Here is a 27082-nt window from a genome sequence, read left to right on the forward strand (position 1 = left end):
TGTGGACATACCCTGGTCTCTGAAATGTGAGTGTTATGTGGCAGAAAGGACTCTGTAGTGACTTTAAGGTTGAGGACCTTGAAATACAAAGATTATTCTGGATTTTCTGAGTGGGTCCTGTCTCATAAAAAAATTTTTAAAAAATCTATCTGAAGTCAGAAGTTAAGAGATTTGAAGCCTGAGAAGGATTCAACCTGCTATTCCTGGAGAGGGATCCATGGAAACTATAAATGCACAGTGTCTAGAAGCAAAGGTCAGGTCTCTTCCAACAAAGGAATGAAGACTTGAGTCTTACACCATTAAAATTTGACCAGTAGCTTGAATGATCAGGAAGGGTATTTTCCTTCAGTTCCCAGCAAGAAATCCACCTTGATTCTGCCATGTGATACTCTAAATAGAATCTAGCTAAGACTACCCACCCTCTGGGGCTGTAGAAACTGAGATGATAAATTTGTTGTTTTAGTTGTGATGATTTGTTTTGGCAACAAGAGAAAACTAATACTGGTTTTTGCTGGTTTTATTTCAGAATCTGGGGGATTTTCTAGAGAACAAAAGCAGCAAAGATTATTCTGTAAAGTGATTTGGTCTTGGAAGACTTCACAGAAAATTGGTGTTGTGTGGATCCTATGCTTTTTCCTTGGTGCTTGTTTAAATATTCTCTTACTGTCTTTAGATGTAGTTTGAAGGGGGGGCTAGATAAAACTTAAGTTTTAATCACTAAATAGGCTAGCATGTTTTTATAAATATTTTAGCCATTTTCTATATTTTAGAGATGGAAATGGGGCATATGTTTTTGTAAATTGATGAGTTGTATAGTTGTTTGTTTGCTCTCTGACATCTTGTGCTCTTCCCCAGTCCAAAGATGTAAGATCCTTTAGCTGTTTTTTAATAGAGAGAAATCTAGGCCAGCTAGTTTTTCAAATGAAGAAATTCCTATAGGATTATTAAGGAAAATTGGCTTCTGTCATTGCAGCAGGATATGTTTGCATTGCGTTATAGATAAAAATATTGTGTGCTCCAGAATAAAACTCAGCATAGTTGACCAAGCATACTCTTGTATTAGAGAAATCAAGGATTGAGTGTTTCAAAAAGTTTGCGTAAAAGATTTCACAGTACTACAAGATAACTAGGAGTGGAATTTCACTGGTGTCTACAAATTTTGTGTTTCAGCCTTATACATTTAAAAAATCTACTTAGCAACAGTTGCCATAGAGGGCAGTCTTTTTTTACATTAGTGGTGATGTTTTCTTCCATAGAAAGTGTTATTTGAAGTGAAGACTTTAGGGTTAAATACAAGGGCTAGATTAATCTTTTATAATTTTGTATGCCCATATATATTTTTTTTCCTTTTCTTTTTTTCTTTTTTGGCCAGTCCTGGGGCTTGGACTCAGGGCCTGAGCACTTGTCCCTGGCTTCTTTTTGCTCAAGGCTAGCACTCTGCCACTTGAGCCACAGCACCACTTCTGGCCATTTTCTGTATATGTGGTGCTGGGGAATTGAACCCAGGGCTCATGTATACGAGGCAAGCACTCTTGCCACTAGGCCATATCCCCAGCCCTGACCATATATTTGACTTCTCCATTCTCCATTTTTCTTTTTTTTTTTTTTTTTTGGCCAGTCCTGGGGCTTGGACTCGGGCCTGAGCACTGTCCCTGGCTTCTTCCCGCTCAAGGCTAGCACTCTGCCACTTAAGCCACAGCGCCACTTCTGGCCGTTTTCTGTATATGTGGTGCTGGGGAATCGAACCCAAGGCCTCATGTATACAAGGCAAGCACTCTTGACACTAGGCCATATCCCCAGCCCCTCTTTTTTCATTTTTGGCTGGTCCTGGGGCTTCGGCTCAGGGCCTGGGCACTGTCCCTGTACCTCTTTGTGCTCAAGACTAGAACTATACTACTTAAGCCACTGTGCTACTTCTGGCTTTTTCTGAGTAGTTTGTTGCAGGTGGGAGTCTCACAGATTTTTCTGCCTGGGCTGGCTTTGAACTGCAATCCTAACATCTCAGCCTGCTGAGTAACTAGGATTACAGGCATTGGCACTCAGCATTCTGTTGTTTTCTTAAAACTTTCTTGTCTTGTGGACTATTCTGATTTTTTCCCCCCTTTGGCCAGTCCTGGGCCTTGAACTCAGAGCCTGAGCACTGTTCCTGAGCTTCTTTTGTTCAAAGCTAGCACTCTTCCACATGAGGGACAGCGCCAACTTCTGGCTTTTTCTGTGTATATGATACTGAGGGCTTCATGCATGCTAGGCAAACACTATACCACTAAGCCATATTTCCAGCCCTGTTCTGATTTTTATGAGCAGAAACATTTTAGTCTACTTGGAGTAGTGAGCAAGTGGAATTTTTCTAGCATGACTAATGCTCTAATGGGTATTTCTCAATTTAGCTATCTCATTAATGTTCTATAAATTTTAAGAAAACTATCCTGTTAAAAATGAATGGAAGGTACATGTTTGTAATCCACTTTGGAGGCTGTGGGTGGAGGCTGAGGAATTCCAAGACTGCTTGGGGTACCTAGTGAGACCCTTCCTTAAAAAATGGGTAACGCTGAGCGATGGTGGCTTGAAATCTGAGCACTACTAAAGAGACCTTCCTTGTCCCTTAAAAAAAAAGAAAAAGAAAGACCTGTCTACCCAAACACAAGAGTAAATTTTCATGAAAAATTGTGTAGTGTAAAATGAGAAAGTATCAAATAACCATTTGGGACTGTTGAATTTATAGCCAGTCAAAAACTGTTGCTAGGTACCAATGGCTCAGGCCTGTTAGCTACTCAGATCTGAGGATTCAAGCTCACCAGCCCGTTCAGGAAAGTCCATAAGACTCAGCTCCAATTAACCATCAAAAAGCCAGAAGTAGGTCTGTGGCTCAAGTGGTAGAGCACCCAACCTCAAGCAAAAAAAAAAAATTAAGATAGAGTGTTCACAGGCTGGCATCTCCTGTACTGGCACCAAAACAAAGTTGTTCAGCAACCCCAGGATTATTGCTACATTTCTTTTCAGCTGTTTCTGTACTATAGGCCTCCAGATTGTTCTTCCCCTCAAGCTCACAACTGAGTGACATTTTGTCATAGTAGACACATCACACTACAACTTGGTAGCTTCTGGTGTTCTATTTATTTACTTATTTATTGGTTGTTGTTGTTTTTTTGTTAGTCATGGGACTTGAACTCAGGGCCTGGGCCCTGTTCCTGAGTTCTTTTTGCTTAAGGCTAGCACTCTACCACTTTGAGCCACAGCACCATTTCTGGTTTTTTGGTGGTTAATTGGAGATAAGAGTCTCTTAGACTTTCCTGCTTTGAACCTTGATCCTCAGATCTCACTCTCCTGAGTAACTGGGATTACATATGTGAGCCACTAGCATGTGGCACTTTTGGTGTTCTTATGAAAACTTTTGTTTCTTTGTATTTTAGATATAATTTCTAAGAACACAACCATTGTAGTTAAGGGGTAAGAGTTGAAGTGGAATTTAGAGCAACCTGAAATTGTTGGCCTAGAGGTGAAGGCAGTAGGATGGTGGAAAAGAGCTCTACCTTTTGATTGAGAGTTGAAGGGTGACTTGCCCTCTCTACTCTCCTCATCTGCGGTTGAAATAACAACTACCATGAGGAACTCGCTAAATAATCTTCAGTTTCTTCGTCTGTAAAATGAAATTTGGTAGCTCCTAACTTCAGGGAATTCTTGTGAAGTTGAATAACAAAAGCACATTATCTCAGGATTACTGTGAGGATTTAAGGAGATAATTTATAAAGTGCTTAGCTTGACTAACACTAGTTCTTACCCTTCCCTATCGGTGGAGTTAATGTGTATTTTGCTGTTGCTGTCTCTTTATTTTTATTTTCTGATGGCAGGTGGTTTTTTTGTTTTAATGAGACTTATGGCTTGTACTTCTTGTTTCTCGTATGGCTTGTTGGGTGGGTGAGGTACTGAATTGCTGCTTTAGGAGTGGATCCATATGTAGGTCACTCCCTGAAGATTGCCTTAATTGCTGAGATACACTCTATATTGCTAAGAGTGTGGTTACTAGTCTTGGTGAATCTAGCTAATATTCTTTTGCATCTAGATAGTGATAGTTCTGTCTCAGACTCAGGAAAAAATTTATGTTTGCTCATGTATGGACATGTGGACATGGATTAAAGATCTTACTCTCAATGATGCTGTAATCACAGTTTGAGAATTACTCAAAATTGTGTGTTGGAGATGTGTTTGCAGGAGGATTCTTCCTGTATTACATCATCTCTGTCCTGCTCTCTCAGTTAATCCACTGATTTGCTTTCTTGTTTGCTCTGTTTTTGATTGCATTTTGTGGTGCTCTGGTTTGACCCCAAGGTCTTTGCTTATTTGTTTAGGTTCTCTGTGGTTGAACTATCATCCTGTCCTTACTCTGTATTCTTAAATCATAAGCCCGTTAGGCAGAGCAGACACTTGTCTTTATTAGTACTTTAAAGTTGTGTATTTATAGCCAAGTGCTGGTGGCTCATGCCTGTTCTCCTAGCTACTCAGGAATCTGAAATCTGAAGATTGAAATTTGAAGCCAGCTAGGGTAAGGAAGTCCCTGAGACTTAGTTAGAATGAATCACCAGAAAACTGGAAGTGGAGTTGTGGCTCAAAGTGGTAGAGTACTAGCCTTGGGTACAAAAGCTCAGGAGCAGGACCCAGGACCTGAGTTCAAGCACCAGGACTGACCAAAAAAAAGTTGTGTGTTTATAATTGTTTATATTTAGTAACTATAAATGAACTATCTGTTGAGATTGCTCTCATCTTTAATACTTATTTTTAGTTGTACTGAGATTTGAATTCAGGATCTTGAACTTACGAGAAAAGTATTCAACACATCCTTTTTTTTTTTCCTATCCTTCTTTCCTTCCTTCATTTCTAGTATGTATTAATTATGGGGGGGGGTCTCTTCTTTTTTTTTCTTTTTGGCCAGTCCTGGGGCTTGAACTCAAGGCCTGAGCACTGTCTCTGGCTTCTTTTTGCTCAAGGCTAGTATTCTACCACTTGAGTCACAGCTCTACTTCCAGCCTTTTCTTTATATGTGTTGCTGAGGAATCGAACCCAGGGCTTCATGTATGCTAAGCAAGTACTCTACCACTAAGCTGCATTCCCAGCCAGAAGGGGGCTTCCATTATGACATTTTCATGCATGTTTACAGTATATTCCACTCAGTCTCACTTCTGTCACCTTCCCTTCTCTGCTTTTTGAAACAATTACAACAGGTTTCATTGTTATATTTTGATACATGGAGACAGTCTACTTCAGGTTACATTCATCTCTTAGATCTCCTTGTTAGTCCAACCTGTTTCTCTTTCCCTGCTCCCAACTTCCTGAGGATCAACAGCTTTCATTGAGCTTTCTTTATGGTGTTTTATAGTTGCAGGGTATCTCAAAATTATTCACCCTCTATCTTTCTTTTCCTCTTTCCCCTCCTAAGAAGTCCCTTAGATTCATGTTCTATGTATATTCATATATATGTAATTATGCATACAGGTTTTATACATATGTCCATAAATATATATGTATTTAAGGTCTAGATTCCATGTATGAGTGAAAATATATCTTGTTTTTTGAGCTTGTCTTGCTCAATATGGTGCCCTCTAATCCCATCCATTGTCATCTAAATGACATGGTTTCAATTTCTTTTACTGGTAATTTTAAAGTTATATATTAACAAACTATCTGCATTGGTGTTGTTCTCATCTTTTAAACAATAAAAACAAGATTTTACTGCCTAGTAATTAAAATGTAAGTAATCAAACATGTATTTTCTATATAATTTGTGAGATTGTTAGTATCAAATAAAATATTTCATCACTGTTTATTTGCTTTCCTGACCAGTTCATTTTTCCTTCCAAAAGTTGCATATTGTGCTTTTGAGGTAGTGACGAATTTTCAAATATCACAGCTAAGGTACCACTCATCTGCTATTTATATGCTCCTGTTACATGTAGGTTTGTTTTCCATATCCAGTTTTTGGAAATCAAATGATTTACCTGATGATCTTCCTCAAAAGTCACTTGGAAAATTTTTCTTACAGTTTTGTCTTGGTGACCATCTCATTCAGGTATGAGGATAATGGTGCCAGTGGATCATGCTTTTAATTAGCTTCTCCAGTGGTTGGGATCTCAGGATCATGGTACGAAGCCAATCTGAGCAGAAAAATGCATGAGACTCCATCTAATTAACCAGAAAAAGGTTGGACCAGAGGCATGACTCAAGTAGTAGAGCACCAAGCTTGGGCCAAGAAAGCAGAATAAGAGTGAGAGACCCTATGTTCAAAGTCTTGTGGTTTGTCTTTGCTCAAAGCTAGTGCTCTACCACTTGAGCTACAGCTCCACTTTTGACTTTTTTTTTTTTGGTAATTTATTGGACATAAGAGTCTCACAGACTTTCCTGCCCAGGCTGGCTTCAAACTGTGATCCTCAGATCTCAACCTCCTGAGTACCTGTGATTATAGGCATGAGCCACCAGCAACCTAGCCTTTTGGCAGTTTTATTAACTGCTGAACCTTTGAATTCTAATGTGGAGTGCATATCTCATTCTGTGGCTAGTTTTGAGAGATATTCAAATAGTAGCAGTAACTATTGCAGAAAAAAATGCATCTTTAAGTTTCAGAGGATGGTGGCCAGTGTTATAAAGTTTTACATTATGACTTTATTTTGCTTGTTTGTGTTGTGTGCAGATGTATGAAGTGTCTTAGTAGACTTCCACTCTTGTAACCGTGATACTTTGATCCTTTTCTGGCTTAGAGGTGGAAAAATGAAATTCTCAGAGACATCAAAAGTTGGGTGTTTTGTTTTGTTTTGCTGTGCTTCTAAGTTTGTTTTGTGTTAGAAATACCTGTACCTGTGTTTTGGATTTTAGAGCAAGAATGTATCTTTTGTAGGTAGAAATAAAACCAGAAGATCCAAGTGGTATGCTTAGGATTGTAGTCTCCTAAAGTTGAATGTCCTGCTGACTTATACAAGCAGTAACTTCATAAATTATTGAGTATTGGGTATAGATTTTCTTTTTTAAAATTATCTCCAGACAGTTGTACAAGGGAGTGTCAGCTTAATATGGGTACAATGCTTCTTGATTAGAACTGCCCCTTTGATCTTGCTCCCTCCTCCCTCTGGTCTGTTTTGTTGACAAGCTTTTGTTTTTTAGCTGGCTGACCTCTTATTCAAAATCCTCCTACCTCCATCTTCCAAGTTGCTGGGGATATAGGGGCATATAATCATAACTAGGCTAATTAAGGAATCTTACTGTTCATTTGAAGCAGGGTTTTACTCTAGTCTAGGCCAGCTTTGAACTTGAGATCTTATCTCGGACTCTTCAAGTGTTGAGATTAAGGGTGTGTATTAACATGCCTACTTTATGGAAATTCTCTGGGGATTGAACCCAGGGCCTTGCATGCTAGGCAAATACTACCACTTAAACCACACACCTAGCTTTAAAACAAAATTTTTAATTTTATTTGTTTCTCTATTGCTGGATATCAAACCCAGGGTCTTGTACATTTTAGGAAAATTCTGTACCATTCAGCTGCATATCCAGCTGTTGTGAATATTTATAATTGAAATTTAGATGTTTAACAGACTTGGGGGGTAACCTTAATGTGCACTTGGAATATTGGAATTTGAAGGTCAAAGAAAGGAACTGCCAATCACTCTTTTATAGTCTCTTCCCCCTTTGTGGGTATGTACACACATGTGAGTATGCTGGTCCTGGAACTTGAACTCAGGGCCTGGGTGCTGTCACTGAGCTTTGTGCTCAAGGCTAGCTCTCTACCATTTGAACCACAAAGCTGTTACTTTTGTGTGTGTGTGTGTGTGTGTTTAATTGCAGGTAAATTTCTGATGGACTTTCCTGCATAAGCTGGCTTTGAAACAAGTCTCTTAGGTCTTAGCCTCCTCAATAGCTTGATTACAGGCATAAACTACCTGCCTCTGGCTTTTTTTTTTTAAACAAAGGAAACCCCAAACACTGTTGTATTTAGTATACACTATGTGGAAAATGAACTGTGCAACTGTGGACGGGCATGCAGGAAAAGCTGGGGGGGGGGTGGGCAAAGGAAGGGGTGACATTGTCCAAAAAAGAATGTACTATTATTTGACTTATGAAATATGGTAACTGCACAACACCTTAATGCTAAAAATAAAATTATATATTGAGCTGTGGTTCAAGTGGTAGAGATCACTAGCCTTGAGCAAAGAAGCTCAAGGGCAGCGCTCAGGCCCTGAGTTCAAGCCCCAGAAATGCCCCCCCCCCAAAAAAAAAAAAAGATCAAGATCATTACACAATACTTTTTGCTCTTTTGTCAACACTGGGGATTGAACTCAAAGTCTTACACTTAATATAGGCAGGCACTATAACACTGGAGCCATATCCCTAGCACATGTGACACTAGTTAGTTTGATAAGTGAGAATGTTACTAGAATCACAGTTTTAAATAACTATGTTTTGGGATGTAGTACTGTTGTCTCTCCCCCCCCCCCAAATTATGGGGCTTGAACTGGGGACCTAGGCACTGTCCCTGAGCTCTTTTTCTCAAAGCTAGTGCTCTACCACTTTGAGCCACATTTTCTGAGCCACATTTGAGCCAGTTTTCTGGTGGCTAATTGGAAATGAGTCTCATGGACTTTCTTGCCCAGGCTGGCTTTGAACAGTGATCTTAGATCTCAGCCTCCTGAGTAGCTAGGATTACAGGGCTGAGAGCCCCCAACACCTGGCTAAATGAATGTCTTCGCTTTTCTTTTCTTTATTTCTTTTCTTTTTAGGTGCTGAGGATTGAACCCAGAATGTTGTACTTGCTAGGAAAGTGCTTTCCCATTGAGCTAACATTGTAGCCTGTGGTCCTGATTTTGAACTCAGAAACTAGGCAGGCCCTCTACCACTTAGCCATACCTCCTTGAATTGAGGAAGGGGAATAGAGTCAGTATAAAGAGGGAAAATTTTATTTTATAATTATCCTTTTTTCGCTTACTTTTGTGCTGATAAGGTGACCTCCAGAAGAAACTATTGTATATTAGTTATGTTTTAAAACTATATTTGACAACTGGAAAGAGTGTGATTACATAGTTCTTAAAATAAGGGTGATTGTGAAATGGTTTTCTTCCTGTACTAATGTACAGATTTTTGACTACCCAGGTAATTCAACTCAAGCAGAATTTCCTCAACTTAAAGCAGAATTTCTCAGCCAGCATAAAGTATACTGAGATGCTGGTTGAATCAAACCTCTGTACGCTTGTATAGTGTATAGTAAATTGAAGCCAATGGCCTTAGGTCTGGAGCATTCTTCATCATTTACACCCAATATGATTGATGTACTAGTAATAATCTTTGCTTCCTGTTTAGAAAAGGAATTCCTCCCCCTTAAATAAGTCTCTTTCCACATTTTCTCCCTCCCTCCCTCCTTTCCTTTTCTTGTAAGTCCTGGAGCTTGAACTCAGGGCCTAGGCACTGTCTCTGAGATGCTTTTGTTCAAGGCTAGCACTCTACTACTTGAGCCACAGCGCTACTTCTGGCGTCTTCTGTTTATGTAGTACTAAGGAATTGAACTCAGGACTTCATGCATGCTAGGTAAGCACTCTACCACTGAGCCACATTCCCAGCCCCAACATTTTACCTTTTTTTCAGGGAGTATGTTTAAAAATGTTAGACTAAACAATTTAAGGTTGCATACTTAGGAAGATAAGATTTTCCTGTTGGTAGGTAGGTGGGTTGGTTTGTGGTGCGGAGATCAAACCTAATTTGGTCTTGGGCATACCAAATTATTTTGTTTGGGGATGTATTGTGGTTTAAACTGAGAGTCTCCTGCTTGCTAGGCAGGTGCTCTACCATTTGAACCCCACTCTTAGTCCTTGTGTTTTCTTAAAGCAGTAAAGTGAAGCACAAATAAGTTAGCCTTAGCTGACATGCTCTGAATGCCACTGTTTTGTTTTTTCTCTGAAGCTGACATTTTGAAATTATTAATCAGACTTGAGGTTCATACTGGAATATAGCTTCAAGCCGCCGCTACATTGTCTTCCTCTTCCTTTGAGGAAAGAATGAAATGTACTTAGTGTGAATAACTTAATTTTTAAATACTTTATACAAATTACCAAATTAATCTGTTTAAATGGAACAGGGTTAAAAATGTCCATGTTCATGGGCTGGGGATATAGCCTAGTGGCAAGAGTGCCTGCCTCGGATACACGAGGCCCTAGGTTCGATTCCCCAGCACCACATATACAGAAAACGGCCAGAAGCGGCGCTGTGGCTCAAGTGGCAGAGTGCTAGCCTTGAGCGGGAAGAAGCCAGGGACAGTGCTTAGGCCCTGAGTCCAAGGCCCAGGACTGGCAAAAAAAAAAAAAAAAAAAAAGTCCATGTTCCGGCTGGCTGTGTAGCTCTCAGCAGAGCATAAATTTAGCCTGTACAAGGCACTGGGTTCCATCACTTACACAACATGCACAGTACTACACTGCACAAAACAATAAGTTTATATACTTAGTAGAGAATAGGAATTGAACTGAAAGGGCTTCAGAATGAGCAGTAAGATATGATAAATGAAGTTGTTGGGCTTACAAGTAGCATTTCTAGTGGGTATGATTTTTTTTTTTTAAATAAATCAAGACTGGTACTCTGCCTTTTTTTTTTTTTTGCCAGTCCTGGGCCTTGGACTCAGGGCCTGAGCACTGCCCCTGGCCTCTTTTTGCTCAAGGCTAGCACTCTGCCACTTGAGCCACAGTGCCACTTCTGGCCGTTTTCTATATATGTGGTTCTTGGGAATTGAACCCAGGGCTTCATGTATACGAGGCAAGCACTCTTGCCACTAGGCCATATTCCCAGCCCCTACTCTGCCATTTTGAGCCACAGCTTCTGGACTTTCCTGCCTGGGCTGGCTTCAAGCTGTGATCCTCATATCTCAGTCTCTTGAATAGCTAGACTTGCACTCGGCTTTATTTTTTAATTGTTCCCAACTGGTTCTGGTCAGTGCAAGAGTGGATAGTTCATTGTTACTATACAGACAGACATAGTAATCTTTCTTCTTTCCTTTGAATATTTGAAATTGTCTTTTTAAGAAATACTTATGGGCTGGGAATATGGCCTAGTGGTAGAGTGCTTGCCTAGTATACATGAAGCCCTGGGTTCGAGTCCTCAGCACCACATACATAGTAAAAGCCAGAAGTGGCACTGTGGCTCAAGTGGTAGAGTGCTAGCCTTGAGCAAAAAGAAAAGCCAGGGACAGTGCCCAGGCCCCAAGTTCAAGCCCCAGAGAAATACTTATGAAAAATTTAAGCCAGTAGTCTGTCTGTAGTTCTAATCACTAAGGAGACTGAGATCTGAGGATTGTGGTTTGAAGCCAGCCCAGGCAGGAATGTCTGAAACTGTTCACGTCCAATAAACTACTCAAAAAGCTGAAAGTGGAGCTTGTAGCTCATGTGGTAGAGTGCTAGACCTGAGCATAAACGCTCAAGGACAGGGCTTAGGCCTTGAGTTCAAGCCCCAGGACCAGTATACAAACACACAAGAAAAACTTTCAAAAATTTTAATGCAGGCTGGGGATATGGCCTAGTGGCAAGAGAGCTTGCCTCGTATACATGAGGCCCTAGGTTCGATTCCCCAGCACCACATATACAGAAAACAGCCAGAAGTGGCGCTGTGGCTCAAGTGGCAGAGTGCTAGCCTTGAGCAAAAAGAAGCCAGGGACAGTGCTCAGGCCCTGAGTCCAAGGCCCAGGACTGGCAAAAAAAATTTAAAAAAAATTTAATGCATAATTTAAGAGGTGTGTGTGTTTGGTTTGGGTTTTGGTTTTGTGCTGATACTGGAGCTTGAACTCACAGTACTTTACCTTTTGAGCCACACCTCCAGTTGTAGAGGTTCTGCTTTACATTTTTTCTTCTTAATTATATTTTTAAAATTATTTTTAAGTAATTATACAAAGGACTTACCATTCAACAAATCAGTTTTTTTAAGTATAATGCATCTTTATCTAGTCACCCCTTTCATCTTCTCCCCCATCCCAATGCAATTTCTATTTTGTATGTGTGTGCAGGTCTTGGGGTTTGAGCTCAAGACCTGGGTGCTCTCCCTGAGGTTTGTTTTGTCACAGCTCCACTTCTGGCTTTTCTTGGATGGTTTATTGGAGCTAAGAGACTCACAGACCTTACTGCCCTTACTGGCTTCAAATTTGATTGTCAGACCTCAGCCTCCTGAGTAGCTAGCATTATAGGTGTTATCCACCAGTGTCTGCCCAGTACAATTTCTAGTTTTAGTGTTTTTCATCTGAATAGTTCTGATGTAACCTTCAAAACTAGTTCCAAGACTGGAACTGAAGTGGTAGAGTAGTAGCTGCCTAGTAAATGGTGAATCCCTAGAGATTAAATCCCAGTACAGCAAGAAAGGAAGAAAGGAAGGAAGGCAGGCAGACAGACCCAACCAAAAAAAACATTAAGCTTATATGTTATTTTTTTTTCCCTACTAGCTTTCTCTCAAACATTTAGGATACTTTGTAAACATTTGTTGAATGAACTATGACAATACCTTTCAAATTGCCATAGAGCATGACTTCTTTCAAGCACTGATCACTGAGATTATAATGATCTGTTTGCTTTGAGGACAGGTATACTTTCTCCTTATTCCTCAGAACCTACAGAAAGAATCTTTTGCTGGAAGTTACGCACACATTCATCCTGATACATAGCAAGTATTCAATAAATACTTGCTCAGTGACTATTCTAATGTTAATTTGAGAGAAAGAATTGGAAATTAAGAGCAGTTGTGTACATTTCAAGCAAGTAATTCATGTATCACTTGTGCTTATTTCTGTTCATTTGGCTATCTAACCATTGCCAGTTTCCTTTTAAAAAAATTTTATTAATTGAACACAAATTTCATTGCCAGTTTCAAAGTGGAAAAAAAGGCAAGTATGTTTTTCTAGGTTTTTATCTTTGTTTCTAACAAGGCAGGAAAGTGTAGGTATGCCTTCCCTGAGTTTGTCCATAGATGTTATGTTCTTCATTCTCTGCAGCAGCCCTTTAAAGATGTTTTCTTCATACAGCTATTAGAGTGTGTTGTGCAGTCAGTGCAGTGTAAGCACATTCCTTGTAGAAATCTTTGTACTCTCTGGATGATTATGAGATCTTGTTTATTCACCATGGTTGATTTAGTGTTGGCAAGGGTTGCTTTGTTTGTGATGGAGACTAACCAACATTAAAGTTTTTAAAAAGTAATAAAACTATATTGCATTTGGTCACTGGTTGCTCACACCTATAATCCTAGCTATTTTGAGATTGAGATCTTAGGATCAAGGTTGAAAGCCAGCTCCAGCAGACAAATCCAGGAGACTCCAATTTACCAACAAAAAAACAGAAGTAGAGGAGTGTGAAAAGTGCATGGTCTTGAGTCAAGTCCTAGTACTGACACAAGAAACTACCGTATTGTGAGGATTGATACTTTTTTTCCCTTTATTGTCAAAATGAAGTACAGAGGGGTTACAGTTTCATATGTAAGGCAGTGGGAACATTTCTTCTTCAACTTGTTACCTCCCAAGGATTAACTTTTTTTAAAAATATATAATTTTATTGTTATTATTAAAGTGTTGTACAGAGGGGTTACCATTTCATAAGTCAGGGTAGTTACTTTTTCTTTGTGGCCAGTCCTAGGGCTTGCCTCGTATACATGAAGCCCTGGGTTTGATTCCTCAACACCACATATATAGAAAATGGCTAGAAGTAGTGCTGAGCTCAAGTGGTAGTGTGCTAACCTTGAGCAAAAAGAAGCCAGGGACAGTGCTCAGACCCCTGAGTCCAAGGCCCAGGACTGGCCAAAAAAAAAAAGGGGGGCTAAAATAAGTCTTCTCCAGTTAATTTGAATTCTTAATTTGAATTTTGGGGAAAACCAGTAAATTTTTTTTAATTACTTTGTTTTAGAGGTGATACACAGCTGGGTTACATTTACATATCAGATAATAAGTACATTTCCTTTTGCACAATGTCATCTGTTCCTTCATTATCTCCCATTCCTTCCCTCCTGTCTCCATCCAGGAGTTACATAGTTCACTTTCAATGTCCAGTGTGTTCCACTGCTGACTTTTTCACCTTTTGTCCTCAGAATCTGTGTCCTCTCCCCACCTTCCCACAGATGTGCACGTGAATATAACGTATATAAGGTAAAGAATACCAAGTCATCAGAAAAAGAAAAAAGTCCTTTGGAAAACAGTAAATCTTTTTTTGTTTGTTTGTTTTTTTGTTTTTGCCAGACCTGGGCTTGAATTCAGGGACTGAGCACTGTGCCTGGCTTCTTTTTGCTGAAGGCTAGCACTCTACCACTTGAGCCACAACACCACTTCTAGCTTTTGCTATAAATGTGGTGCTGAGGAATCGAACCGAGGGCTTCATGTGTACTAGGTGAGCACTTTGCCACTATGCCATATTCCCAGCCCTGGAAAACAGTAAATCTTAATTGTAGTTTTGTTATCTAATAGAAGAACTTAACAGCATTGGGAGAAAAAAAGCAAGGGCAATGGTTAACTCAGGAATCCCTGACTAGGTTTTCTGGGTCTCCTAGTTTTATGCAGATGACTTGACACATTTGGGATAATCCTTTACTTTGAAAGCTCCTTTTCACACTTACTTACAAATCAATTAATTGGTTCAACACAATTACTCATGCCCATAATCCTAGCTACTTAGGATTCAAAGATTGATAGATATGGTTGTGGTTTGAGGCCTGCCCAGGCAAAAAGTTAAACAAGACCTCCATCTCAACCTAGAAACCAGGCATGGAGTTTCGTGTTTCCAGCTTTTGGGAGGCATAGGTAGGAGAATTGAGTTCCCAGAGAAGCCAGGGCAAAAGTGGAGACCTAACTAATAAAGACTAGAGGTGTGACTCCTATTGCAATACTCTTGAGGCCCTAAGTTCAAACCTCAGTAATATAAACAATACTACATTAATTTGAATCATCGTAATGTGGAAACTAAACATTAACATAGTACTAAAATTTTAAATTTTTATGTCCTTAAAATTTTAAATTTTTATGTCCTAAAAATTTAGTCTTAGGTCTTGACTTTGGAGCTAAGATTGGTATTGGTTCATATGGTAGAAAGTAGTGAAGTCTAGCCATGTGTGGTGAAACCTACCTGTAATCTCAGCACTCAGGAGTTAGGGTCATAAATAGCAAGATCCAGTCTCAAAACCAAACAAGGAGGGAAGGAGAGATTCTATTGAAATAAGAAAGCTTGGACCGTGAATAGCCACCTTGACTTTGCTCAGCTCCATCTGTACTAGATATTCTAGTCAAGCTACTTACTGAATTTACTTAGGCTGTTTTCTTATTTATGGATTACAGAAGGTTATGCTCGCCTCATAGATTTGTTGAGAGGATTATGTATTAAAAGTGGAGAAGCCCTTTTACCTTTAGACTTGTAATATCTAACTGCCCATTCAGAATCTCCTTTTCATTGTGTCAGAGCCCTTTCAACCTTAAGTCCAAAACCTGTCTTGTGAGTTCTGTTTGAGAATTTTTTTTTCTACCTACATGAGTAACATCTGTTAATGTCTTAACCAGGACAGAAATCAGAGTTACCTCCTACTTTGGACTGCATTTTCTAGTTTTCCCAGAGCAATTGATTTTACACAATAATTTTGTTCCACTGATTAGTCCACTTGTATCTATTGCTACCACCCTAGACTAAGCTGTCATTTCTCTCATATAGACTACTATAGCAATCCTTTTTGTCTCCCTAAATTTGGTCTCACACTTAAAAAAAAAAAATTCAGATAGGTACATTTTTCTCCTCCCTCCCTCCTTTCCTCCTTCCCTCCCTCCCTTCCTTAACAGGTTTTTTGATCCAGACTGGCCTGGTGCTCATTGTGTGGTCCAGTCTGGCCTCAAATTCCCAGTATTGGAATTACATGGGCCACATCTGGCAGTATATATGGGTAACTTTGCTTAAAAGTTCTTAGTAAATTTAAACAAAAAAGAATAATAAAGTGAATTTCCATTATTCTCAGTCCATAAGTATATCCTTAAATCTTTAACCTGTCTCAAACCTAATCTACTTTGCTTACTCAGTATTACAATTGGCCCATATGCTTTTAGCCATTCTGCTGCTTCAGATTCACTCACTCATTGGGTGAAAATAAAATATTAAGCCAGGCTCTGGTGTCTCACACCTATAGTCCTAGCTACTCAGGAAGATGAGATTAACCATCCAAAGTGGAGCCAGCTTAAGTAGACAAATCCAAGAGATTTTTATCTTTGGTTAACTAGAAAAAAGCTGGAAACTGATGTATAACTCAAGTGGTAGAGCACCATCCTCAAGTGACAAAGCCAAATGAGCACAAGGCCCTGTGGCCAAGCCCCAGTACATAAACACACACACACACCACCACCACCAACAACAACAACCAAGTTGTTGAAACCCTGTTTTATTCTCTGTATATTATTAATCAGAGCCAACCATTTGAAATTCATATGAATGCCTTTCTTACTATAAACAGATTATTTTGTATGCATTAACAGTAAACGAAGTGCCTTAAGAGGATTACTGCAAAACAACTAGCTAGCCCTCCCAGTGGACAATCAATTGTACTAGTTCATAAATTAGGTCCCAGGGTGATGAAAGCTAAAGCAGTAAGGGTCATTCAGACTAGTACTTGAGAATCTCAAGAGTTTTAGTAATTAGTCTTGGTCTGTTCTTCATAGAGAATAGTAAAGCCTTAAGAGAGCATAAAAAAACCTGGGTGAGAAGAGTATGATAGGTATATGTACTAGTGAATAGAATGGAAATATTTTTCCATATGTCAGGTGAGTTTTACTTTATTTTGTTGCTGATACTAGTTTTGAACTCAGGGCCTTGTGCTTGCTTGACTTCTTTGCCTCCAGCTTGCTTCTTGCCGGTTACTTTAGAGATGGAGTCTTCAGGTGGACATTTCTACCCAGGCTGGCTTTGAACTGGGATCCTCACATCTCAGCTCCTGAGTAGCTAGAATTACAGGCGTGAGCCATCCACACCCAGCCTTGGGCTTTATTTAAAATGCAAAAAGCCAGGTGCTGGTGGTTCAGACTTGTAATTCTCAGGAGGCTGTAAAACTCAGGAGGCTGAATCTTAGTATCTTAGTTCAAAGCCAGCTCCATCAGGAAAGCCCATGAAATTCTTATCTCCAATTAGCCACTACTGGAAGTGGCGCTGTGGTGTGGCTCAAAAGTGGGAGATAGCCTTGAGCGAGAAAGCTCAGGGATAACACCTAGGCCTTGAGTTCAAGCCCCAGCACTGAAGCAAAACAAACAGAAGCAAAAATAAACAGAAAGTGGCTCACGCTTGTAATCCTAGCTAGTAAGGAGCTATGCCATCATAGCTATTTACAATACTGTGTTGGGTGTTTCTAAGCCTTTACCAGAAGGTCAGCTCACTTGATCATCTTCAGTCTCCAAGTACAACTGGATAGGTTTTTATAAGCAATGAGTGGAAACTAGGAGAAGCCCAATAGAGATTTGGCTGGGGTTTGAACCCAGGATATCACTATTTTTCATTTTCCTAGTGTATTTAATCCCAGCTACTAAATTTGTGTTAATTTTACATACTTAATAAGCTCTTAAGTTTGGGTCTTTGAAGTCTACAGATTAAAGGTATCTAAAAGGTAGAAAATATCAACCAACTAGGCAGTTGGTATTCCATGGATGTTATATCAACACTTGAGGGTAAGGCAGAAGGATCTACCTGGACTACAAAGTGAGACTACATTAAAAAAAAAAAAGAAGAATGTTTATAAAACTGTGTAGAGGGCTGGGGATATGGCCTAGTGGCAAGAGTGCTTGTCTCCTATACATGAGGCCCTGGGTTCAATTCCCCAGCACCACATATACAGAAAGCGGCCAGAAGTGGCGCTGTGGCTCAAGTGGCAAGAGTGCTAGCCTTGAGCAAAAAGAAGCCAGGGACAGTGCTTAGGCCCTGAGTCCAAGCCCCAAGACTGGCAGGGAAAAAAAAAAAAAAAAAAAAAAAAAAACAACTGTGTAGAGAAAAATGTTATCTCTCCCCAAGAGGAATTTGACAATTGAAAATTTTAGTATAAGTAAAAGTCAGTTTCTGGGGATAATGTTTTTACTACTTTAATGCTGTGTTCTATACTCCTTTAGCTGTTCTTTCATACACACCTGTATTTACCAAATTTCCTGGCATCCTGCTGCCTTCAATATAGGCATAGTAGTCCTATATAGTCTTTGGGAAGAAGAAAAATTCAAAATATCAGAAATGGGTTTTTAATTTTGTATGTGTATTCCTGTTTATACTTTTAACCAATATGAGATGAAAATAAGTTAGACTACTTGTTAAACCCAGATTGTTTCACAAAACTAAAGAAATAAATATATAGAAGTAAGTTTTGCTTCAATAACTTGAACAACTTTGTTGTTTTATGGCCACTTACAGAATCCATTTCTGAAACCCAAGAAGGGTTGAGTTGAACAAAAGCAGTTATAGGAATTTCTGGAGAGTATTAGAATTCATAAGTAAATACATGGGTCTTTTGATCTCATGTGTTTGAGGTGGAAGCAGGGTATGAACTGTTTGTCACACTTAGGGAGGAGATAGCATTCACACTAGCACACAAAAAAACCCATCAGTCTTGCTATTCTGAATGCTTTAAGCCTCTGAAACCATGGCATAAGGAAGCATCTCTCTCTCACTTCCTTGGGTATGGCAGCTGAACTCCAGCTTAAATACCACCTTGGAAAGACCAAATCTCCTAGAGCTCTCAACTAGGCACAGTTCAAATACCTTATGTTTATTATCTGACTACTCACCACAATCTATAAGGTAAATGTCCTCCCTCCCTCCCCTCCTCCCCACTCACTTATTTTCTCTTTTTTTTTCTTAGTATTTATGTTTGAACTCAGGCAACACCCAGCCCTGATAGGGAATTTTTTCTAGGGCCTTCCTGCACTACAGCACTCTTAATTGTGTGTCCTGAATAGCTGGCACGAATCAGTTGAGATGGAGTCTTTGTTTTGTTTTGTTTTTATTGGCAGTCCTGGGGCATGGACTAGGGTTTGAGCACTGTCCCTGGCTTCTTTTTGCTCAAGGCTAGCACTCTACTTGAGCCACAGCACCACTTCCGGCTTTTTTCTATATATGTGGTGCTGAGGAATAGAACCCAGGGCTTCATGTATATGAGGCGAGCACTTTACCACTAGGCCATATTCCCAGCCCCCGAGATGGAGTCTTATTAACATTTTGCCAAGTCTGGACTCAGACTTGTAGCCTTCTGATAAGGTAGAATTAGAGTTATGATAGGAGCTACCATGCCTATTTTTTTATATTTTTGGATAGTGTCAAGGCCTCATATTTAATAGGCAGGAACCTCTACCATTTGTTTTATGTCCCATCTCTAAATGTCCCTTTTTTGACACCAGTTTTATTTTGTTTGTGCTGTACTGAGGGATTGAACTCAGGGCCTCAAACTGGTAGGCAACCACTCTACCACTTGAGCCATGCCTCTGCCCCAACTTCATATTGCATTGGTTATTGTAAGATAGGGTCTTGCTTTACCCTTAGGCTGACTTGGGCTGCAGTGTTCCTACTTCTGCTTCCTGATAATGCTGGAGATGACAGGTATGCCCGCCAGATGTTGGTTGAGATGGAATCTTACAAACTTTTATGTTGTGGCTAGCCTTGAACTTTGTTTCCTGATCTGTGCCTTACATTTTGGCTGGCCTTAGGCATATATTTTCTTTAGCCCATTGCTCTAAACGTTTATTGGAAATAAATTCTTATTTACATAGGAGACAAAAGTACAAATATGACACGAAGGACATAGGCAGTAGTATGAACTCTTGAGCACTCTTAATAGGTAATATAAAATAGTGCAGTTACTGTGGAAAACAAAATGGTTCCTAAAAATAGTAAATATAAGCTAAGCTTGATGGTACACATACTTGTAATGTTGCACTGAGGAGGCTGAAGTAGGAAGATTGCAAATTTAAGGCCATCTTTGTCTACATTGTGAGTCCAAGGCCAGCAAGTACCTGTCTCAAAAGAGGGAAGAGGCCTGGAAATGGACAGGTGTAGCCTCATTGTCCAGCATACCTAAAACTTGGTTTGATTCCTGGCACTGTAGAGAGTTGGCAGGGAGGATAGGGGAGAAGGATTAACAGCATAAAATTGCCACATGAGCCAGCATTTCTACTTCTTGGTATTTATCCAAAAGAATTAAAACAGATATTTGTGTACCCGTGTTTATATAGCAGCATTATTCACAATATCTAAAATGTGGAACTGATCCAAGTATGAATGAGCAAAATTTGACAAATAGGTACGGTGGAATATTATTTAGCCTAATGGCTAAATAGAATAAAGGCTAAAGGAATAGAATTCCAACATAGGCCATGATGTGAATGAGCTTTCAGGATATTAATGCTGAATCTCAATGTAAAAGGACATATCTAGTTCTACATATATAAGATGCCTGTAATAGTCAGCTCAAACAGAAAATAGAATTGTGCATACAAAAAGTAGGGATACTAGGTTTTAGCTCAGAATGATGAATGTGAAGTATCCCATGCCAGCAAACTATATATTTTAACCATTGCTAAATGGTTGATTTTTGTATTTTGTGTATGTTAGCACGTGCACGTGTTGTTGTCAGGCTTGAACTCAGGGCCTTGGGTCCTTGAACTTTTTTCCTCCCTCAAGGCTAGTGCTCTACCACTTTGACCCACAGCTCCACTTCTAGCTTTCTGGTGATTAATTGGAAATAAGAGTCTATCTTTGAACCACGATTTTCAAATCTCAGCCTCCTCAGTAGTTAGGGATTGTAGGTAAGTCACCAGCACTCCAGCCCTCTGTGTTTTCTTTTTTTGCCAGTCCTGGGGCTCAGGGCTTGAGCACTGTCCCTGGCTTCTTTTTGCTCAAGGCTAGCACTCTCCCACTTGAGTCACAAGGCCACTTCAGGCTTTTTCTATATATGTGGTACTGAGGAATCAAACCCAGGCTGCTTGTATATGAGGCAAGCACTCTATCACTAGGCCATATTCCCAGCCCTCCGTGTTTTTTAACCCAGTATTATAATACTTTACTCCAGCTGTTTTTTTTTTAATAATTCTTAAGGATACTCTTGTATTTTCTGTGTACACATGCACACATGGGCACATCTGTAACTCAGGACTTAATAGTGATAATACTGGGGTTTGACCTCTGGGCTGTGCTTGCTTAAGCAGGTTTTCTATACTGAGCTATGCCTCCTACCACCTTCTTTGGTTTATTGCTATTATTAAGATATTACACAGAGGAGGTACTGTTTCATAAGTCAAGTAATGAGTACATTTCTTTTGGGGCAATGTCACCCCTTCTTTCACTTCTTCCTCCTCCCCCTCCCCCTTGCTATTGTTTTTGAAATAGTCTTGCTTCCTGCCTGGCACACCACACCACCATCTGCTTATTTTCAGCTTCCTGTAGTTGCTAGAATGATAGGTGCACACACTACTGAATCCAGCTTGCCTTTGGAGGTAGTCTTTCTGCCCGGGCCACCTCAAACTGTTAGGATTCTTTGATTCTGAGCCTCCTTAGTAATTTAGGATTACATGCATGTGCCACTGTGCATGGCTTTCCTCAGATTTTTTTTTCTTTTTTCTTTTTTTTTTTTTGTGGTGGCTGGGACGTGGCGGGGGGGGGTGGGGGACGCCCCACTATATACACCAAACAACCAGCCTCTGTCTAACTCAGTACACCCTTGCTTCGCAAGTGCTGAGGTTATTTATGGACATGGCCCACCACACCCGGCAAATGTCATAACTATTGTGCTTATGTTCCAGTTTCATACTTCTATATCAATATAGTACTTTCATTTATTTATTTAGCCAGTCCTGGGCCTTGGACTCAGGGCCTGAGTACTGTCCCTGGCGCTCTCTCTCTCTCTCTCTCTCTCTCTCTCTCTCTCTCTCTCTCTCTCTCTCTCTCTCTCTCTGCACTCTACCACTTGAGCCACAGCGCCACTTCTAGCTTTTGCTGTATATGTGGTACTGAGGAATTGAACCCAGGGCTTCATTTATACAAGACAAGCATGCTACCACTAGGCCATATTCCCAGCCCCAGTACTTCCATTTTAAGTGCATATCCGTTAGACATTCCCCCTCCACTTTTTTGCAGAACAGAACTTTTTTTCTTTTTGAGAAGAATGTTGAATTTAATTGTCCTATCTTTTTTGTCTCGTGATAATTGATCTATTTGATTTGTACATCAAACACATACATACACATACAATCTTGGGATTAAAAATGCCTTACCTGGGGCTGGGGATATAGCCTAGTGGCAAGAGTGCCTGCCTTGGATACACGAGGCCCTAGGTTCGATTCCCCAGCACCACATATACAGAAAGCGGCCAGAAGCGGCGCTGTGGCTCAAGTGGCAGAGTGCTAGCCTTGAGCGGGAAGAAGCCAGGGACAGTGCTCAGGCCCTGAGTCCAAGGCCCAGGACTGGCCAAAAAAAAAAAAAAAAAAAAAAAGCCTTACCATTTGAGCTATACCCCTAGCCTTTCCTCTTAGGAAAGATGATTCTTCATTTTCTGTTTGTACAGTACTACGTGATAATTAGATTGCGGTTGTCTAGTTTTAACCAGAAAACTGCAAAAATACCTACCACATGTGAAGACTGTTAAATTTTATTTATTTATTGATTGATTGATTGATTGATTGATTGTCCTGGGGCTTGAACTCAGGGTCTGAGCACTGTCCCTGGCCTCTTTTTGCTCAAAGCTAGCACTCTACCACTTGAGCCACAGCGCCACTTCCTACTTTTTCTGTTTATGTGGTGCTGAGGAATTGAACCCAGGGCTTGGTGCATGCTAGGCAAACACTCTACCAAGAAGCCACATTCCCAGCCTAAGACTGTTACATTTTTAATTAAATGCGTAACAATGGGAATCAACTGTACTGATTTCAGAGAATGAAGAAGATGGAAGGATTGGGATAGTCAGAGAAGACTAGTTGATTTGATAAACTGAGTTAATAGTATGTTTCTAAAATTTCACTACTTCAATTTAAATTTTGTATTGGTTCAGTGTGTGTGTGTAACTGTCTTGGAACCATGATTCTCAGACCTCAGCCTCCTGAGTAGTTAGGATTGTATATGTGTGTATATATGTATATATTATATGTGTAATATACAATATGTATAGTATGTAATATATGTTACTCTCTAATGCCAATTTTAATTCAGCTTATTCCTGTAAAGTAAAAGGAGATTATTAATTTTTTGGAGTGTGATAGCATCAAGTCTCTTAAATGTTCAGATGTATGCTGATTGTTATATAAGATTCCTATCTGAGTGAATATAAGATATTGAAGATAGGTGGGAAAAAGTGGTGTGGTTACATTGGTGTTGCTGATAATTGTACTCTTTTTTTTTTTTTTTTTTTTTTTTTGGCCAGTCCTGGGGCTTGGACTCAGGGCCTGAGCACTGTCCCTGGCTTCTTTTTGCTCAAGGCTAGCACTCTGCCACTTGAGCCACAGCACCACTTCTGGCCATTTTCTGTATATGCGGTGCTGGGGAATAGAACCCATGGCCTCATGTATATGAGGCAAGCACTCTAGCCACTAGGCCATATCCCCAGCCCTGATAATTGTACTCTTGACTTTGCCACTATTCTACAATCTTTTAGCACCCCCACTTGAGCTGTAGAAAATTTCTGAGGTGAAAGTTCTTTTCTAACCAATACCTTTATGGGCAGTATAAATTATGGTAATGCTTAGATGCATCTGTTCTCATTGCCATTTGTACCTTTGCAGCTGTCTAATGTAGAACATCAAGCATTTTTGGTGAGATTGCAAACTATCTGCAGAGTATGATTGGAGCCAGTTTTAGATATATTTATTCCTCCTCCCCCCATGCCATTATTATAGGAAATTGTAACGCAATTGTAACGCATATTAACAGGTAGGAAAGTGCATTTATTATACTTGAGGCCATTATTACTTATAAATTTTTTTTATTCCCACATACTTTGAAAAAAAGTGATTTAGTCTTTTTGCATTTTGTTTCTGCAGTTTGAAGAAAACAGATCTGGAACAAGGTCTTATCCCCAGCTGCCTCTGAACAGTGGGACTGCCAGATCTTCAGACATCAAGTTCAGCTTTGTCTGCCAATCTGTCTGACATGTCGGGACCCGTGCCAAGCAGGGCCAGAGTTTACACAGATGTTAATACGCACAGACCCCGAGAATACTGGGATTATGAGTCACATGTGGTGGAATGGGGGTAATTGTTTCCATTTGCTTTACTGTACTCACCCAAAGAGCTGAGTTTTAGGGATTTGTTGAGGAATATATGCTCTTAAACCTTGACAGTGCTTCTTCCAACCTCAAGTTTAAAGCCCAGCCTATTTTCTTCTTTTGAGCTGTAGGGAGAAGAAGCAAGAGTATCTCATTGACAAGTTGACAGTTTTGATGGGCTTACCATTTAGAAGTCATTAGATGTCTTCTCCTTTTCTCTGCACTCTGTAGTTAGTTGCCTTTCAAGCTAAGGGCATTGTAGATACGTGAGAATTCATACTTGAGAGACTTGAAAAACACCAACCTCTTACATAAAGTATTTTTGAGGTCAGAAAAAGTTTTCCCATAGTAATAGTAAAGGTTGAAACAGTTCTCCAGAGAAGTGTTATTTCTGATAAGAAACAACATTAAATCTTAGACAATTGCCTTTATCATAAGATTAGGCATGTTTAACATGGAATACAACTCAAATTTCAAACTGAACAGTTGTACTTTGCCTGTATTTGTCCTCCTAATTCTCTATGCAGCCCATTTAAATGTCTCAGGTGTGGTCTGCATTTAATTGATCGGATCATGCTTTTTTGTGGTACAAGCATTTTGATGTTCAAGCGCAAAAGAAAGCAATTTGAAGACTCAAGATAGAACTAGGGCTACGCGTGGTGGTACACTCAGGGAGAACTTGAATTCAAGGCCAGCCCGAGCTACATAGCAAGATTCTTTCTTATCTCAAAAAAAAACCCAAAAAACTTTACACACATTATATTTTCTATCTGATGCCATGATTTTTGTAGACTGTCTCCCTAAACTGTCATGAGCGTATTTTTTTAATCCATGTTTCTTAACAGTATTTTGTCTCTGCTTAAAGCGACACTGTGCTTTAAAGATATCATCAAGAATTGTGATACAATACCAGTAAATGTTATCACTGTCAATAATCTACAATTGCCCTATGTCACAGACTTTGGAATCTGGGTGGTATGCATGTTCTGCTGTAGAAATCTCAACCACTACCTTCAGTTTGAATGCTTCACACTTAGCTCTGCTTAAATGGCATTAGACAACCTTTTTTTTTTAAGTGTAGTGTCTTTTACTTTCTTGGATTTATTTGGTATGCCCTTTCACAGCAAGAAAACTGAGTGTTCTTTCCCTTAGATCTGCCAGGGCCTGGCTCAAGTGGTAAAATGCCAGATGTGATTGAATGAATCAAATGAGAGTGTGAGAGTATGAGGCCCTGAGTTCAAGTCCCAGTACCAGCACTACCACCACCAACCCCTCCAAAATAAAGAAATCTGCCAAAGCCAGGCATTGGTGGCTCACACCTATAATCCTAGCACTCAGGAGACTGAGATCTGAAGATCGAGATTCAAAGCAAGCACAGAGGAAAGTCTGTGAGACTCTCTCTCTTAATTATCTCAAACCCAGAAGTGGAGCTGTGGCTTGAAGTGATAGAGCGTTAGCCTTGAGCAAAAGAGCTAGGGGACAGCGCCCAGGTCCTAAGTTCAAGTCCTAGGACCACTCCCCCCTCGCCCCCAAGTGTAGTGAATTGTAACATTTTTATAACCTGTCAACATATGTTCAGTTTCTACTGTTAGCATTGGACCAGACAATATAGTACAAAAATGTATAAAAAATATTCTCAATGGAAAAGCATTGTGTTTTTGTGATTGAAGCATATTAAAACTACAACAAAACATTCATTGTTGTTCTGGCAATAGATTTTGTTGTTTTGTGATATTAGGATTTGAATTCAGGTATGTTTGTTAGGCACATGTTTATCACTTGAGCTACATCACCAGCTGATAATAGAATTTTTTTATAAGTTAAATTGGGGCTTGATAGTGTGAAAGTTTTAAATCAATGTGACCTTGATATTTTGTTCACAGCAATCAAGATGACTACCAGCTTGTTCGAAAATTAGGCAGAGGTAAATACAGTGAAGTATTTGAAGCTATCAACATCACAAATAATGAAAAAGTTGTTGTTAAAATTCTCAAGGTGAGTAGAAGAGAGAAAATTTCAGACAGATTTGATATGTAGAGTTTAAAAACTAACATAAATGCCTTTTCATAGATCTAGCTTGAAAGGTTGTTGGAGTGCTTTATTACATCCTCTGAAATCAGTGGAGCAAGTGACTTGCTTTTTTGTGTGCCCATCCTGGGGCTTGAACTCAGGGCCTGACTGCTCCTCTCCCGGAGCTTTTTTGCTTAAGTATATTGCTCTACCACTTGAGCCACAGCTTTACTTCCAACTTCTTAGTGGTTAATTGGAGATAAGAGTCTCATAAACTTTTCTGCCTGGGCTCATTTTAAACAGTGATCCTCAGATCTCAACCTCCTGAGTAGCTAGGATTTATGGGCACGATTACTGTCACTGGTGCCCGCCAGATGGTTCTTGCTTGACAAATAAGGAACAAAAGTAGGAGAGCTAGAAGTGATTTGATTCAAGTCATCATTATGTTGTAGCAGGGTACGGCTTTAAAAGGTTCAGTTGTGTCTCTCCTAAGCCTGCTCTGGTGTTCATTTTATGTACTTTGAGTTGTATTTTATGCCTTTATTTTCAACAACAATAACAAAAATCATTTATGTTTTGTAAGGATGAGGTATCACAAATGTAGGCTTTAAGAGGACAAGCAGATGACATTGATGTAGGTAGCATGATGTGACTGCTCACGCTTAGATGATACAAGCAGTAGGAAAGAACTGAAGTAAACTGGGAAGCACATACTTCTTCAGAAGAAGGTAGCTGCTTCTCAGGTCCATCCAGTATCACCCTATAGCCGAGCAAGTCTGGTGTCACTTAATAGTCTTACTTTGCAAAGAGAAGCCAGAAATTCATATTTGTATATGAATTCTGGTGT

The 27082-nt window shown here is 39.7% G+C and overlaps 1 protein-coding gene and 1 long non-coding RNA gene across 2 annotated transcripts in view; one reads left to right on the forward strand and one right to left on the reverse strand.

Moving 5' to 3' along the window:
• Positions 1–27082, forward strand: part of Csnk2a1 (casein kinase 2 alpha 1) — a 53594-nt gene that overhangs the window by 4942 nt on the left and 21570 nt on the right. The window contains exons 2-3 of the mRNA XM_048348950.1: positions 24002–24211; positions 26109–26220. Of these exons, the coding sequence (XP_048204907.1) occupies positions 24111–24211; positions 26109–26220 (213 nt within the window). The 5' untranslated portion in view covers positions 24002–24110. The remainder of the gene's footprint in view (positions 1–24001; positions 24212–26108; positions 26221–27082) is intronic.
• Positions 1511–15771, reverse strand: LOC125353344. Its single transcript, XR_007211311.1, has 3 exons — positions 15220–15771; positions 1999–2000; positions 1511–1557 (listed from the first exon to the last, which is right to left on the reverse strand). It is a non-coding gene; the product is annotated as an uncharacterized LOC125353344 (long non-coding RNA).

The sequence above is a fragment of the Perognathus longimembris genome, chromosome 6 (assembly GCF_023159225.1).
Source record: "Perognathus longimembris pacificus isolate PPM17 chromosome 6, ASM2315922v1, whole genome shotgun sequence".
Classification (NCBI taxonomy): domain Eukaryota; kingdom Metazoa; phylum Chordata; class Mammalia; order Rodentia; family Heteromyidae; genus Perognathus; species Perognathus longimembris.